The sequence below is a fragment of the Solanum lycopersicum genome, chromosome 2 (assembly GCF_036512215.1).
Source record: "Solanum lycopersicum chromosome 2, SLM_r2.1".
Taxonomy (NCBI): domain Eukaryota; kingdom Viridiplantae; phylum Streptophyta; class Magnoliopsida; order Solanales; family Solanaceae; genus Solanum; species Solanum lycopersicum.
In genome coordinates, this window is record NC_090801.1 from 47,174,838 (window position 1) to 47,193,416 (window position 18,579).

General features: G+C 32.9%; 1 protein-coding gene across 1 annotated transcript; it reads left to right on the forward strand.

Annotated features, from left to right (window-relative positions):
• The first annotated feature begins 746 nt into the window (after positions 1–746).
• LOC138342101 (uncharacterized) lies at positions 747–1,803 on the forward strand. Its single transcript, XM_069294290.1, has 2 exons — positions 747–1,509; positions 1,607–1,803. Exons 1-2 carry the CDS (start codon positions 747–749, stop codon positions 1,801–1,803), a joined length of 960 nt encoding a protein of 319 aa, XP_069150391.1.
• The last annotated feature ends 16,776 nt before the right edge of the window (positions 1,804–18,579 follow it).

Sequence of the window (18,579 nt, forward strand, 5' to 3'; positions counted from 1 at the left end):
ATTGAAATGTTAAGGTTTAGATTGGTTGGTTCGCTCACATAGGAGGGTAAGTGTGGGTGCCAGTCGCGGCCCGGATTTGGGTCGTGACACACATATTCCATAACTTTGTAAAATATCTAAAATAGTTTGAGCAATATAACTACCGGTTTTTTGCATTTGACAACATTTATAAGCTAAAATTCTTTTTTGCATCTACCAATTTTCATCAATCCAATGTGCAGTAACAGTCAAATAATCGTTACCGTTTACACTACGACCCATATCAAAAGTAATAACTATTTTACAAGTATTGTAATAAAATAAACAACGAAGATATTGAAAATGTTGTGCATGATAATCAAATACAACCTTTTTTTATTATATTTCTAGCAAAACCTTTAAAATTTGGATTATGTTGTAAATCCATTGTATATGTGGATGATCCATTAGAGTTATCCAACAACTAATTGGATTCATGTATTAGTGTTTCCAATGTGATAAGATATCAAGGTGATTTGAATGATAACTATGTAAAATTTCAAGGTGACCTTTGACTATAAAATCTAACCACTATAAATAGAGATATCATTCACCATTGTATGACATACTTGAATAAGAAAATTATCTCCTCTATCTTATATTTCTTGTCTTTTTCATCTTATATTCTGAGCTTTTTTTACAACACGTTATCAGCACGAAATTGCTACTTGCAAAGGTATTATATAAATATTTTTATTTAATTCACATATTCTCTCATAATTTTCATTATGTCGAATTTATCCAAACTTGAGTTTGTGGCATTAGATATTTCTGGAAAAAATTATCTTTCATGGGTACTCGATGGTGAGATTCACTTGGCTGCTACAGGTCTTGATGCCACTATTACTCAGGGAAATAAAGCATCGAGTGAAGATAAGGCGAAGGCTATGACTTTCCTTCGTCATCATCTTGATGAGGGCCTGAAGATTGAATATCTGACGGTGAAAGATCCACTTGAATTGAGGACTGATTTAAAGGGGAGATATGACCACCTAAAGGCAACAGTGTTGCCAAGAGCTCGTTATGAGTGGATGTATTTATGGTTTCAAGATTTTAAGACCGTAACTGAATACAACTCTGTTGTATTCAGGATAACCTCCCAGTTGAAATTATGTGGGGAGACTATAAAAGATGAGGACATGTTGAAAAAGACACTTACTAATTTTCATGCCTCGAACGTGATATTGCAGCAACAATATCGTGAAAAGGATTTTCAGAAATATTCTGAACTAATCTCATGTCTTTTGATGGCTGAGCAACATAATGCTCTTTTAATGAAAAATCATGAAGCTCGTCCCACTGGAGCTGCTCCATTACCGGAGGCAAATGTGGTGGAAGCACGTGATCAATCTGAAGTAAAAAGAGATGATCATCGGGGATATAATAATGTACGGGGACGTGGCAAAGATAAAAGACGATACACTAATCGTCAATGTGGTGGTCATAATAAAAGGGAGAACAACATGAGTTCTCAAAATAACCCCTCAAAAAGTAATTGTCGTCGTTGTGGCATGAAAGGCCATTGGAAGAATGAATGTCGCACACATGAACATTTTGTAAGGCTCTATCAAAATTCCTATAAAAAAAGGAAATAAAAGTGGTGCTTCCTCTTCCAATGCTCGAGCTGAGTCACATATGACTCTTAAAGATGATGATAAGCCGGGAACATCTCAGAAATATGATAAAGATGTTGAAGCAAATTTAGCTTCAAAGGATGATGTTTTTGATGGCCTTGGTGACATTACTCATATGGAAGTTGATGACTTCTTTGGAGATCGAAACTAATGTTTGATCTTTTAGCTGGGGAATGAAGTCTGTTAATATTTTACTTATGTATTTTTAGTTATTATGTTATTCATGTTGAAGTATTTAAATTTCCGTTGTTAATTTTGTTTCTTCCTTCTTTTGATGTATTTTATTTTAATGAAAATTAATAGAAATCCCCAGTTGTCAGTTGGATTCAAGATGTGTAATGGAGATGTATGCCTTCTTGATAGTGCTACAACGCATACAATATTAAAAGAAAAAAAAGATTTTTCTAATTTGGTTATGAAAATGGCATATGTCAACACAATATCAGGTAGTACAAAATTAATTGAGGGCTCTGGAAGAGCGACCTTATTACTACTTGGAGGGACAATATTAAGCATTGATAATGCATTATATTGTAGTAAGTCTCAAAAAAACTTATTAAGTTTCAAAGTTATTCGCCAAAATGGCTATCATGTTGAGACGACTAATGAAGGAAATGTTGAATACCTTTACATTACTACAATTAATGTAGAAAAGAAAATTGTGCATAAAAAATTACCTGCATTTTCTTCTGGATTGTACTATACAAGTATAAGTACAATTGAATCACATGCTGTAGTAAACAAAAGGTTACTAATTTTAATGATTTTATCATTTGGCATGACCGGTTGGGCCATCCCGGATTTAATATGATGCGCAAAATCATTGAGAATTTACATGGACACACCTTAAAGAGCTCAAATATCCTTCGATCAAAGGAATTCTCTTGTGCTGCTTGTTCTCAAGGAAAGTTGATCATTAAACCATCAACAGTTAAGGTTGGAATTGAATCCCCTGCGTTTCTGGAACGTATACAGGGTGATATATGTGGACCAATTCAACCTGCATGTGGACCCTTTAAATATTATATGGTCTTGATAGATGCTTCTACATGATGGTCACATGTGTGTTTATTATCAACTCGCAACATGACTTTTGCGAGATTGCTGGCTCAAATAATAAGATTGAAAGCACAATTTCCAGACTATACAATAAAGACAATCCGTCTAGATAATGCTGGTGAGTTTACATCTCAAGCATTTAATGATTATTGTATGTCTACTGGTATAACAGTTGAACATCCAGTTGCTCATGTTCACACTCAAAACGGTCTAGCAGAATCATTGATTAAACATATGCAATTGATAGCTAGACCATTACTAATGAGAACAAAGTTATCTGTGTCTATGTGGGGGCAGGCTATTTTGCATGCAGCAGCACTTGTGCGCATAAGGCCGACCAATTATCATGAATTCTCCCCATTACAATTGACTTTTGGTCAAGAACCAAACATTTCTCATCTTAGAGTTTTTGGATGTGCGGTGGATGTCCCAATTGCTCCACCACAACGCACAAAGATGGGGCCCCAAAGAAGGTTGGGGATATATGTTGGGTATGAATCTCCTTCAATCATAAAATATTTGGAGCCTATGAGTGGAGATTTATTTAAGGCAAGATTTGCTAATTGTCATTTTGATGAATCAGTATACCCAACATTAGGGGGAGAACATAAGTCATTGGGAAAAGAGATAGATTGGAATTCATCATCTCTATCTCATCTGGATCCTCGAACAAACCAATGTGAGCAAGAAGTTCAAAGAATAATTTATTTGCAAATCAGCTACCAGATGCATTTAGTAATCTTCCAAGGATTACTAAATCGCATATTCCAGCTGTTAATGCTCCAGTTCGAGTTGATATCTCGATGGGACAAATTGTTAAGCCAAATGAGTCTAGACCACATTTGAAACGTGGTAGACCAATTGGTTCCAAGGATAAAAATCCTCGAAAGAGAAAGGAATAAATGATCAAGATGATCATGGGTTGAAAGAAATTTCTCAAGAAGAGACCCAAGTCATAATTTATGATGATGAGGAGGTTCGGACTTCTGAAAATAATGAAATTTCAATGAATTATGTCTCGACGAGAAAGTTGTGAAACCGAAATAATGTTGTGATTGACAACATATTTGCCTATAAGCTATTGAAATAATGCAACAAGATGAAGATTTTGAGCCAAAATCTGTTCATGAATGTAGACAGAGAAATGATTGGCCAAAATGGAAGGATGCAATTCAAGCTGAATTGGCTTCACTAGAAAAACGTGAAGTTTTTGGACCGATAATCCGAACACCTGAAGGTATCAAGCCAGTGGGGTACAAATGAGTTTTTGTACGAAAAAGAAATGAGAAAGGTCAAGTCATGAGATATAAGGCCCGACTCGTTGCTCAAGGTTTTTCTCAAAGACCTGCCATTGATTATATGGAGACATATTCTCCAGTGGTAGATGCAATCACCTTCAGATATCTCATAAATCTGGCAGTTCATGAAAAACTTGAAATGCGTCTAATAGACGTTGTCACAGCCTATCTATATGGCTCATTGGACCACAACATTTTAATAAAAATTCCTGAAGCATTCAAAGTGCCTGAAGCATACAAAGATTCAAGAGAAACTTGTTCAATAAAACTTCAAAAATCTCTGTACGGATTGAAACAATCAGGAAGGATGTGGTACAATCGTCTGAGTGAATATTTGTTAAAGAAAGGGTACAAAAATGACCCGATTTGTCCCTGCATTTTCATTAAACGGTCGGGGTCTGAATTTGTAATAATAGCTGTGTATGTTGATGATTTGAACATCATTGGCACTCATAAAGAGCTTTTAGAAGCTGTTGAGTGTCTGAAAAAAGAATTTGAAATGAAAGATCTCGGCAAGACAAAATTTTGTCTTGGCCTACAGATTGAGAATTTGTCAAATGGAATACTTGTTCATCAATAAACGTACACAGAAAAGATACTAAAGCGTTTTTACATGGATAACTCACATCCATTGAGTACTCCAATGGTGGTAAGATCGTTTGACATCAATACAGATTTATTTCGACCTCAAGAGAATGATGAAGAGCTTCTTGGTGATGAAACTCCTTATTTTAGTGCGATCGGGGCACTAATGTACCTTGCTAACAATACTCGACCAGATATCTGTTTTGCAGTAAGTCTATTGGCAAGTTCAGTTCCTCCCCAACAAAAAGACATTGGAATGGTGTTAAACACATACTTCGATATCTTTGAGGGACCATGGACATGGGTTTATTCTATTCCAATGAATCCAAATCAGAACTGATTGGTTACGCAGATGCAGGGTATTTATCAGATCCGCATAAAGCTCGATCACAAATAGGCTATTTGTTTACATGTGGAGACACGGCAATATCGTGGCGATCAATGAAGCAAACGTTGGTAGCCACTTCTTTAAATCATGCAGAAATAATAGCCATCCATGAAGCAAGTCGAGAGTGCGTCTGGTTGAGATCAATGACCCATCATATTCAGGAAATTTGTGGTTTTTCTTTGAAGAAGAATATACCAACCGCAATGTACGAAGATAATGCTGCATGTATAGCTCAATTGAAAGGAGGATATATCAAAGGAGACCGGACAAAGCATATTTCACCAAAGTTCTTTTTCACGCATGATCTTCAACAAAATGGTGAGATAGAAGTTCAACAAATTCGTTCAAGTGATAATCTTGCTGATTTATTCACTAAGGCATTTTCAACATCAACATTTGAGAAGTTGAGATACAAGATTGGAATGCGTCGTCTCCGAGATATCAAGTAAATTTTTCATCAGGGGGAGCGAAATACGCGTTGTACTCTTTTCCTTAACTATGGTTTTGTCCCAAGTTGGGTTTTCCTAGTAAGGTTTTTAACGAGGCAACATTCAAAGCGTATTATGAGATATGTGTACTCTTTTTCCTTCACTAGGCTTTTTCCCACTGGGTTTTCCTAGTAAGGTTTTAACGAGGCACATAATCTATGGATATGCAAGGGGGAGTGTTGTAAATCCATTGATATGTGGATGATCCATTAGAGTTATCCAACAATTAATTGGATTCATGTATTAGTATTTCCAATGTGATAAGATATCAAGGTGATATGAATGCTAACTATGTAAAATTTCAAGGTGACCTTTGACTATGATATCTCAACACTATAAATAGAGATATCATTCACCATTGTATGACATACTTGAATAAGAAAATTATCTCCTGTATCTTATACTTCTTGTCTTTTTCATCTTATATTCTGAGCTTTCTTTACAACAGATTATATACAATTTGAATATAATGTATAAAATTGGGATTTTCAGCAAAACTAAATGGCGAACCCATAACACATATCATTTTAGCTAGTTCTTCAAGATCTTTTTCTCTACTATATGAAGGTGGTAAACTAGAGCCAGAAACATTAGACGGATTTAATTGTGTTTGTACCATTTTAGAGCCGCCTACTCCTACATTTTCAAGAAGGGGAGGGGGGGGGAGTACCATTTTTTTTAGCTTCCGCTACCGCTTTTTAGCATGCAAAAAATTATTTTTACAACAAGACATTAAATGACTACTCAAATGTCCCGTCCTGCCAGATTTGCCAACAGTTTTATGATTTAATCTATGTTTACATTTATTACAAATAGCTTGTGTTTTATCTTCATTTTGTGTCGTAAATTGCCAAACAACCGATTTTTTAACACGTTCTACCTTAGGCCTAGGATGTACTGGGGAAACTGGGGTAGGACAACGAAAGGGAGCGGGATTGGGAGTATTAGTAGTCGTAGATGGCTCAGCTTCATCATCATTATCATAAAAAGTAGGCTTATCAGTATAATTATCAATATCATTATCATTATCATTATCACTAGGCAAATCCTCATCAAAATTATCAAAGCGACATTGTAAATGTTCATGGTTAGGATCTAATCCTGAATTACTATCAATATTAAAAATCGTATCATCAACATGTGTATAATCATCCGTATTTATTCTTAATATAGTAGATTTTTTAGTTTTTGATTTAGAAGAACTACCGGTTTTTGCATTATCGGAGGATGTAAAGTTACAAATATTGTTTACACGCTCTAATGCACTTTTTTTCCCTTTTTTTTTGAACAATATTTTTGCCGAAATCCATATTAAAAAATAAACGTGAGATTAAATGTAATAGAAAAAATGTCATGCAATTATGCAAATAATAAATCATAAAATATATAAATAATTATTTAAATATAAATTAAACGTAAAATAAAAGTTAAAACGAATGTACCGAACGTCTACTTAAAAAAGTAGACGTTTATGACCGCCGAAAGCCGAATGTGGAAAGTTGAAAATTGAATTTTGAAGCTCCAAACCTAATTTCCAAAGATCAAGTACGGCAACATCGGAATTTAAGATATTATATATTATAGAATTAGAGATTAGATAGTAGAGAATTGAGAGAGTAGAAGATGAATAGATGATTTTGTGATTTAAAAGAATGAAATTTAGGGGTATTTATAAGTAAAAAAATGGATTAAAGTGTAATTTTTAAAACTTTAGGGTATTAAAAAAGTTTGGGGTGGGGTAGGGCTCCTATTGACTGAAATTCTACTCAAATAGTTGTTGGGGGGCCCACTAGTCATTACCCAACGGCTATTAACAGATATATTTTTTAAAAAATAAAAATAAACCGGACCAGCAACCCCCAAAGGTTGGGCTTAAGTTTGGCATACTCTCTCGACCCTCCGAGTCTCGATATGATCCTGCCACGTTGACGGAGGTGTTGGAATCGCCGGGTTTTAATGTAACGCCTTGCGGGGCAGTACACTTTCATCTCATTGAATATCCCTTTCTATGTTTCTTCAACTCAGACACTTTCAGCTCATTGAATATGAAGTTTAGGACTCGTGGACTATGTTTGCATCTTTAGAAGAACCAGATAAACAAATTGCCCATACTATAGTCCCACTTGAAATTTCAAAGGTTAGAAAGAAAATTCTTGTGGAACAAGATAATAAGCGATTTTGTTGAAATTGTATTAATAAGGACTTTATAATTATTATTGATACTGAAATTATAGTATTACGAGGCTTCTACATTTCAATAGTTATGTTTATTTGAGAAGCCTTATTAAGATCCTTTCCAATAATGAGAAAAGTGATATGAACAAACAGTATAATAAACAATATAAAGGAGGAAACAAGAAAACCTTAAAGAAGAGTTCGGTTATTCTGTTAAATTGTGGTTGTGTTGTTGTATCTTTTCTTTTACCATTTACAGCTATGATATATTTGTATTTTTTTTTTTTGTATTTACTTCAATTCTTAATTTTCCAATGAAATGAAGTGTAGATTTGATGAGAATTTTTCTTTAGTGATTGAATTTAAGAAGAGATATTCAACGTGAATGGAAGAAACAGAGAAAGAAAAGATGTTTACTCCTAATTTTAGTGGGTTGGGTCTATCAAAAATGGGTTAGGGTTGAATTATTAGTTAGCTCAGTATTTGTAGTGGATATTTTAGTTGGCAAGCCTATGTGGTAGAATTAGTGCCATGTGGTTTGCCAAATCACTTCTGTTAAGTCTTAAGGGTAATTGTGGTCTCTTAAAATAACGGCAGAGACATTTTTTATCCTAAATTGTAACGGTGGGTATAAGTGGTCTATATCTCATAGTTTAGGTGAAATTTCGATCCATTTTCTATTTAAAAATAACTATTACTTAATATGTAATTAACTAAATAGATATTAATATTTAATTTATTTTAGGGATAAAATAAAGGCAAAATGGTAATCCAACTTTGATTTTAGGAGCTTCCCACTAATAATTATATATGATATGATAAGATACGTTATATATATAGTAGACCGACAAAGGTTGTGGTGGAGTAAGTATTTTTCATCCTTAATTAAGAGATCTCGGGTTCGAGCCCCCTTGATACGGAGTTGCCTTTATTAGGAAGTGTTTTACCTATAATGTGGAACTTCCGAAACACCGGGTGGAAACAAAAAAAAATAAAGCTATATATACCAGGATAACTTGATGAGTAGTTCATATTCATTAATTCATTAATTCACTAGTCAAAAATTTAGATGTGTTCAAAGGAGGTAACTTTATCTTGTGAACAACTTCTCCCATTTTATATGATGCTATTAATAAGGTTTGAATGATATTTTTAGCTCCAAATATATATGATTGGTTATAGAAAATAAGTTAAGATGGGATTGACAATTGGGCGGGTTTGAGCTAAATTTGGACGGATCGTAATGAGTTAAGAGAATCATCGGGTCAAGACTCGATCAAACCTAAATTTGCTAAATTTTAATATTATAAGTATTTTATTAAGCAATCGAGTAGAGATGCATTGAATGTTTGTATTTATGTGTTTAAGTTTCTCGCTGAGTGAGTGACAGGTCAAGGTTTCATTTGGGGCCAGCAATGGTTCTTGAGTGCAACGCCAACTCAGGGTGTAGACTTGAGCGTGACAATCGATTAACTGATGAGTTTTCTTAGCCTTAACTAAATAAATTAACTAATTCAAATACATAATAATTAATTTAAGGGGAAAAAATCAAAAATACCCCTCAAATTTGGTTTATAGTTTGACTTTACCTTCCCGTCAAAATGAAGTTAAATTTACCCCTTTCGTTACTAATTTCACTAGAATTTATCCTTCATTAGACGGAATCCTCAAAATTGACCCAACTATATGAATTTTTTAGAAAGAACTCAGTACCAATCAATCCAATTAATCCTATTACTCATACAAATCAAATTTTCGCCAACGAAATGTAAGATTTTGGGATTTTAAATTGTTTTTTGTACGGATCTCTCCTTTTAACGTCCTGCACCTCTCTTTCTTTCATTCTATCCATTGTTTTTACAACATCTTTTTTGTTCATATCTAATTTTTCTTCCCAGAAAATGTCACAAAAAATAGTTATTCATCTAAAAAAGAATGTTGTCGTCATTTGGCGGTCAAAACACTGATTTCAAGTACTATATCTAATTCGGAAAGTAATTTTTTTTACGTTCTCGTTCGGAGGTAAGAAATACAAAATCAGTTCATACGACAAAATACCTAATTAAATCAATAATAGGAATAAATCAATATCAGTTCATATACTTACATTCGGATGTGGATATACAAAAAAATAAGTAATATTCGAAATTAGTGTTTTGACCACCAAATCAATATTTTCTTGGAGACGGCTAACCATTATATGATATTTAGAGAAGAAAAATAATAGATGAACAAAAGAGAGATGTTGGAAGAACAACAGATAGAAAGAAGGCGAAACGCAGGAAGAACGAAAGAGAGATGTCGTAAAAAATAGTCTAAAATCCAAAAATCTTACCTTTCATTCGTGAATATTTGATTTATTGAGAAAGATCCTCATAGAAAATCAGAGTGTTAATTGATAAATTTTGGGAGAAGGAATGGGAATAGGGTTAATTTGTACTGGATTAGGGGTTAGTTCATTGAGTCAAACAAAAGGAATAAGATTTTTTTTTAAATGTCCAAGTACCCCCTCAACCTATGCCCGAAATCTCAGAGACACACTTATACTATACTAAGGTCCTATTATCCCCCTGAACTTATTTTATTAATAATTTTTTACCCCTTTTTGACCTACGTGACACTATCTTGTGGGCCCAACGGTGGTTGACTTTTTTTAAAAAAACTAGTGCCACGTAGGCTAAAAAGGGGTAGAAAATTACTTATAAAATAAGTTCAGGGGGATAATAGGATCTTAGTATAGTATAAGTGTGTCTCTGGGATTTCGAGCATAGGTTGAGGGGGTACTTGTGCATTTTCCAAAAAAAATGATAATTGGGTAAATTTTGTGGATTCCGTCTAATGAGTGGTAATTTTGGTAAAATTAGTATTGAAAGAGGTAAATTTAACTTCATTTTAATGGAGAGGGCAATTGAAAGATATTTTTTACCCCTTTCCCATAATATAATTACAAACTAAATAACTTAAAATTATAACTATAATTTAAACTAAACTAAATTGATAAATATTTAACTTTAAAAAAGTAAAAAGTTATTTGAGCTGATTTTCAAATATCGATAAAATATACTAATTACATATGTAACTATATCAAACACATTTATTATTTAAAATATTATAAAATAATGGTTGGGATAATGCACAAGTACCCCCTCAACCTATGCCCGAAATCTCAGAGACACACTTATACTATACTAAGGTCCTATTACCCCCCTGAACTTATTTTATAAGTAATTTTCTACCCCTTTTTTGCCTACGTGGCACTAGTTTGAAAAAAAAGTCAACCATCGTTGGACCCACAAGATAGTGCTACGTAGACCGAAAAGGGGTAAAAAATTATTAATAAAATAAGTTCAGGGGGGTAATAGGACCTTAGTATAGTATAAGTGTGTCTCTGGGATTTCGGGAATAGATTGAGGGGGTACTTGAACATTATCCCTAAAATAATTGATTAACATTCTTTAAAACCTTGGAAATGTTTTGAATTTTTATAAAAATAATTATTTCAAATCCTAAAATTAAGAATGCTCGAAAATTAACTCACATCATAGAGGGTCAAAATTAGGTTTCAACAGCTATTGGGTTATTATGAAATTTTTTTGAGGTTTTTCTATATTTAAAGTGACTTGCACTACTTTAACTGCTCAGTCAAACTCCCAATCACGCTATAGTGGTCCACTTTTAGTTAAGGAAATAATATTTTTGAAAATGAAATTGATTTTAAAAACTCATTTTAAGGAGTAGCCACTTATTTTAAAAAATGGAAATGTTGAAAATTTTAAACTAAATTCAAAAAGACTTTAATCGAAAAATATTGTTTAAATTCCAAACAAAGTACAAAATTTTTATTTTCATTTCAAGAAAATTTAAAACACTTTCAACGTCTACTTACATGTAGTTATCCCATGAGTTGAAACTTTGTTTGATGAACATTGGGAAGTTTTTTCTACTCTAAATAAAAGAAAAAATTACATGAAATAACAAATAACTAGAGTATAGTAGTACAGTTTTACGATCTGTCATTGTAAGTCGTCAATCTATTTTTTGTGTGGTGATCAACAGTTCAGGGTTTCGAGTATGTCTGGGCCAAATTTTTCTTTCCATTTGGCTGCAAACATATTAGAGTGTGGAGCCTAAAGGGTAAAAAATGTTAACAAAAATTTTAAAACGGTATATGAAATTTCTTTTTAACTAAAAGGGCAAAATCGCTCGCGAAATAGCGATTTTGTCCACTGAAAAAAGCAAAATCGCTGCTATATTATAACAGCGATTTGTTAAATTTGCTTTTAAAAAAAAATTATAACAAAATCGCTCCCTTGGAAGCGATTTTCAAAATAAAAATCTTTTTTTAAATATTTCTTTTATATGTCGCTGCTTAGGCAGCGACTTGTGTATAATTTTTTTTAATTAATATCTTTTGCTTTTTTTTTTTATAAAAAAAGTTTGAATCAATTATTTATTTATTTTTTAAATCAAATAGCTGCCAAGGCAATGATTTTTAATTAAAATTTTTGTTTTTTTAAAAAACTAAATCGCTGCCAAGGCAGCGATTTTAAATCAAATTTTTTTTAGTGATTTAATTTTTAAAAATTAAAAAAGAAATAATTAAAAATCGCAGCAATTTAATTTTAAAATTTTTTTTTTCATTTAAACTTTTTTAAATAAAGAAGCAAAAAAAATAAAAATTAAGGTAATGTCGCTGCATAAGCAGCGACTTACTTAAAAAGGTTATAAAAAAAATTTTGAAAATTGAAAATCGCTCCCTCGGGAGCGATTTTGTTTTAATTTTATTTTTTTTAAAAAAATCAAATTTAATAGCAGCGATTTTGCTTTTTCCAATGGACAAAATAGCTACTTCGCGAGCGATTTTGCCCTTTTGGTTAAAAAGAAATTTCATATACCGTTTTAGATTTTTTGTTAACATTTTTTACCCTTTAGGCTTCGAACTCAAACATATTAGACATGTCGGTTTATGAAGAAATCAAGCATGCAGATGTTGTGGACGAAGAAATCAGGATTGATTTGAAGAGGAAATTGAAGACACCTATGTATTCTAAAAACTACTAAAACACAAATTTTAGTTGTTCTTCTACTTAGTCCATTCCTTTAAAGTCGATTTTCAAAACGAAATCGAAAATATTGGTGGATCCGACGATATTGATTAGTATTTTCACATGGATGAAGATTTTTTAGATCAAATATTTGTTGATCATATATCGAAGATCGATCATAGTTTTAATCCTAATGTTGTTGGGAACATAATGTTTAGAAAAACATATTTTGACAAGTTTTTAGATCTACTTCCTATTGTGTGCTTCATGAGCGCGTATTGTCACGATGCGACAAGTCCAGCACCATGATCTAAATTTTTATATCTATTAATGTTAATTAGGTACAACTCTATTGTCACGCCCCGAGCTGCCCCGAGACGCGGACACGGAACCTAGGACCACAAGTGATCCCAAGCTAACCCTGTTGATGTGATCATGAGCATACTAAAGATAATAAACTGATGCGGAAGCTAAATCATAATTATAATGAAAAGATGGGGAATACCCATATGCTAAAACTGAGATATATGAAAAAATCGACGAGTTTAATACAAAGAAATATTAACTCACTACTAAGCTGAAATTAACTATGCTTGAAAATAGCCTCTAAAATAGACTAGAAATACTGGGACAAGCCCAGATAAATCTAGCAAAAACTGAAACTAAATGACTAAAGACTGAAATGAAACTCATGACTATTGTCCTCGGAGAATGAGGACTCACCACTGAATCTGCTGAACTGGAGATTATGCATGATCTGGATGCTGAGAACATGAACCTACATCACGAGAAAATGTAGCGCACGTATGCATCAGTACTTGAAAGGTACTGAACATGTAGGATAGAGTAAAGCTGAAATAAAACATAACTGAACAAGCACAAAAGCAACTATAATAATCTGAACATGATATATTGAATTTCTGAGCTAACTAAATGCAATGACCAATTTATAACATGCTGAAACTGAATACTAAGTATACTGATAAATAGTAAATGCAGAGAGCTTGACTGATCTGTGGGAGCTACTAATAACTGATAATAAAATCACATGAGCTAAATGTGGAGTCCGATGTATATGCCCCATCGACAAGACCCAATATACCCTGCCAAAGGTATAAAGACATGCTAGCGTGATCACTAAACTGATTGCCACCCTACTTGGCTAGTAGTTCTGGGACTTTTGGGTACGCTAAACTCTAGTCCAACTCGGTATTATGCTACTCCCAATGAATTTTGTAAATTAACTGATTATGACTGAGTTTTTGTAAATAACGGATACCTCAAAACTGAATATGCAAACTGAGAATTCAACAATTAATTTGGTAATTATGCATTTATAACTGAGGCATGTACATCTGAAGTGTCTGAAAAATCTGACCTAGCATGTGTAATTCAAGAACGAAAGAAATACATAGCTAGGGTTCTGAAATTTATGCGATAATCTGAGTAATAACATGATAATCTGATTTGGAACAAATATTAACTAAATCATGAAGTTCTATCAAAGTTCTAGAAATCCTAGGTTTAATCATGATAAGAGAATCAATAATCTGACTGAAAATTAGGGACCCAATGGGTGAAAGAAACCCACTAGTGAAATTTCACATACTTGGTGATGAAATCCACGGAAAATGACTTAAGATTCGAGGCTGAAACTGCTGGAGCTTGTGGTGTTCTTGAACAAGGGTTCTTGAGCTTTTTTCTCCTCTCTTGCTTCTAATTTTCTAAGTTTTGATTTAATGATTTGACTTGGATATGTTTTAATTATGTTTCTAGGCTTAAACTAACTAATATATGATGATTAGGGTCAAAAAGACGTAATTTAGAGTTTAAACGGAGAAGGAAAGGTCCAAAAGACCCCTAAAAAGTTGTTGTCGGGCCAAACGACGGCCAAGACTGATAGTCTGTCGTCTGCCCGACGCCCCGTCGTTAGGGCCTGTTCGACAGACCTTTACTAAAATAGGCATAACTTTTTACTCGGAGGTCTGATTTTATCAAACTCAGTGGATATGGAAAGATAATTCAATTAGCTATCTGTGTGTAGGTCACGGGACACCTAATTCATTTTGTGCTAAGAGTTATTATTATTTGAAGTTTACCCAATTGCATTTCTTCTTAACTGCCTGCAAATTTTCCACCTACGGACCATGCTGGTCATCCGTAGCTCTTGTCAGAGAGTGGGTGAATGGGGCACTCGATCGACTGTCACGGACTACGGACCGTCGTCAAACATACGGACCGTCGATCCGTCCTTCAATCAAGACTTCGTCAATTTTTTTCAACTGAATTTTTGGAAATATCTGATCCCATTGACGGTTGTGCAGGACAGACCGTCGATGCCACCGTTGGTTGCACCTGCAGATTTTTCTGAAAAAATTGATTTTTTGATCTATTTTGACTACGGGATGTTACATCTATTTTGAAATTGTAGAATTTTTTCTTGCTACTGGGCTGATGTATAATGGTAATACATAAATCAAAATTCAAACACAGTATTGGCTGGTGAAACATTACTTTGGATCTTCAACGGTGACATGGTATGATTTTGGTTCTTTGATTCGTGCCGGCCAAGTCAAGTTCAATATTGATGCAGTGAAGTGACAGTTTTATTTTTTATGAACACGTTTTTACTGTTAACATAGAGTAAAATAATTGATATGTCACACTTCGATTTGATTGAGAGTGGGAACTACAACTCATATATGCTTGGGGAGTTGATATATTCAATATTACTCTTGAAGTTTGTTCCCAAAAGTTTAAGAGATAGTCTGAATATAATAGACTAGGTGGATTTTCTTTAGCTTTGCAAATTTGTAACATGAGTGTTGCCCTATTTGAGTGGTCTATTTATTGTACATAACTGCCTAAACTTTTTATAGACAATTGCCGCATGATTTTGTTTATTTGCACATATTTGGCTTAGCAGCTGATAAGGTGAAGAACATTGTACCAACGAAAAATGAAAAAGGTTTAATTAATTTGGCTGGTTTTTTTATTTTTAGAAGTAGCAATGATGATGATCAAAGCGAGCATTTAAGTAATAAGTTTTTTTGCACACACAAAACAAACCATAATGTTCGTAGTGAGGAATCGCTTACTAATGTTAACTTGAAGAAAGAGATTGATGATCTGAAAGCACATATAGATATGAAGTTTAACGAGATTCTTCGAGTCTTTACTTCATTGAAAAACAATTTAGTTGTAATGTAGTTTTCAAGTTATAGTGATATACTATGTTAGTATCATTTTTATACTATTTTGTATTTTATATGGTTCTTTTTTAAAGTATACTCTTTTGTTTTTCAAGTTTCTATTTTTAAAATTATATTAAATAAAAAAAAATCTAGAATATACTATATAATATAGCTATAGTTTCAATTCTTTTTAATCCGCAGTTACAGTTTCACAAAATTTTGCTATTCGATTTCCTTATATAAATCTAGAATTTATATAATTTGGTCATGGTTGTATATATTCATAATTTGTATAATTCAATTTCTGATTGTATAAATTCAGAATTTGTATATGCTTACCCTAGTTCTTTGTATACAGTTTATGAAAAAATTATAATAAATTGTCTTGTTTGTATATTGAAAAGTGAAATACTTTACAAATAGAGTTATGAAAAATTTCTAAATGTATAAGAAAAAAAATAGATTTTGTATATACTTACCCTATTTGTATATTCACAAGCAAAATATACAAACTGCAACTTCAGTTCGTATATACTCACCATGTTTGTATATTTGCAAGCGAAATATACGAACCACAATCTACATAGCAAACAAAACTATAGCTATAAAGCACAATTATCGAAACAAAAATTATATAGCCTTAATTATGTCTATTATCTTTGATATTTCTCAATTTTTCTCTTCGTTAAAATTACTCGAGCCCAAATTCCTTAAAAATGATCACCTATTATTCCATGAGTTTTTGATATTATAGTTGCTATCATATTTCAATCTCCAGATACATGTATTTGGTGCATCTTGATACATGTATCTCAAATACATGTTAAGAGATACATCTAATTTATGTGTACCTAAATATGAAATGTAATTGAAACATGTCAATTTAATAATCATGTGTTCTTCCCTAAATTTCATCTTAGAAGAATTCACAAAAAAATATTTTTTTTCTTAATTTTTTACCATAAATTTTATTTTCTCATATATACATGCAATTTTAAGTTGGATACATATACACTTTATCAGATTCATATACACTTAAAATTAAATATAGGCCAAATACAAATGCAGGTCCGTAAAGTTGTTTGCGTTTTCCCCCCAGGTACCTCAACTAACCCAGATTCCTATTGAATTTTTTTAACCCCCTATAATTTGATCCTTTTAAATATTCTTGGCTGATGTGGAGCCAAATTTTAATAAATTATTTTTGATAATTGGGCGCGTGAGATGAAACTTTTCCACGTGGAAATTTTGACCAATACACTCCAACCCAATTACACGTCAGTGCCACATATTAAATCATCAAACCTGAAAACCAATTTCCCCCAAAAACACTTCTAACCCGTTTCTAAACAAGAAAACCCTAAGATCTCTCCCTGTCAATGACTTTTACAACAAAAATTCTTAGTTTTAAAGTGATTTCGAGTGTTTTGCTGAAGGAATCATCACAGATTGCAGACGATTTTGGAGTTCATTTGCGATTTTCGAGTTGACGAGTGTGAGGTGAGTTGATTCCCTAATTTCTATGTAATTTTTATTGTTGTACTGGTTGTGTGTTTTTAATATATGTGTTTAGCCTGTGTTTTTTATTGATATATACTGGGTTTTAGTATCAATGCGGTTGTTGTTGTTAATATCTGGTAAAGTTAGGGTTTTTTGGTTTTTATTGTTCATAACATGTCAGATAAATTTTGGGGCCTTGTTTCAGGGAATCTTATGGACACCATTATTATAACTCGTTTTCATAAGGGTGGTAAGTTTATTCAGGACAAAACTGGAATTACTTATAAAGGGAAAGTCGAGGTGGAATATGTTAATATCGACAAGGACCACTTCTCAATAATTGAGTTACTTTTTTACACTAAATAATTGGGTATATTGTTGTTGGTGGGTTCTGTGTTAAAGACCCCACAAAAAATGGCTTATTGAGGTGGACACTGATTTCACTTTAGTAAATCTCATCAAAGACCTAAAAGATGGTGACTTTTTAGACCTTTATGTGAAGCATGTGGTGGATGATGTAGAAGTGGTCACAACGGGTTTGCTTTGTGGGTCTGTCGTTGAAGAAGACTTAGACGATATAAATGTGACTGCAAGTGAAGCGTTGATTCATGAGGCTGAATCAGAAAATGTTAATGTGGAAGTTGATCTAGGGGATATATCATATCTAGATGTGGAATGGACTGAATCAAATGAAGAAAGTAGTGATGACTCTCAAGAGGATGTTATTCCTAATGTGGATGACTCTGAGGTTGATGAAGAATTAAGATCTCTTAGAAATGAAAGGAGAAACAAAGTGAAAAAGAAAAAACCTACTCAAACTGAGAAAATAAAGCTTGGAACAGCTGGTATTGATAGAGGCTTTGAAGAAATAGGAAAGAATAGGTTGCTAGATACACTGGAAGAATAAGGGGTGATGAGCAATATTAGATAGCTCAGAATTGGATAGTGAAGACAGTAAGGATGAATTGGATCCAGAATTTGTGAAGGGTGTTGATTTACCAAGAAGAAGAAAAAGTAAAAAGGTAAGATTTGATCCTGATTGTGTTGTAGCAATTTTTGAGCTTGGTATGGTATTTGAAAGTGCTGAACAATTTAGAAAACTGTTGCAAACTATTCTTGTGAATATAAAACTAGGTATTGTTGTTCGCTAGTTATATAAAGATTCTGGTGATTTTGTTGTCAAAAATTATTATCA

Bases quoted from the DNA above. Each gene is read 5' to 3' on its own strand.
- LOC138342101 (XM_069294290.1), top strand. From the start codon at position 747: ATGTCGAATTTATCCAAACTTGAGTTTGTGGCATTAGATATTTCTGGA. The intron at 1,510-1,606 runs GTAATTGTCGTC...CTATAAAAAAAG, and splicing joins TCAAAATAACCCCTCAAAAA to GAAATAAAAGTGGTGCTTCC.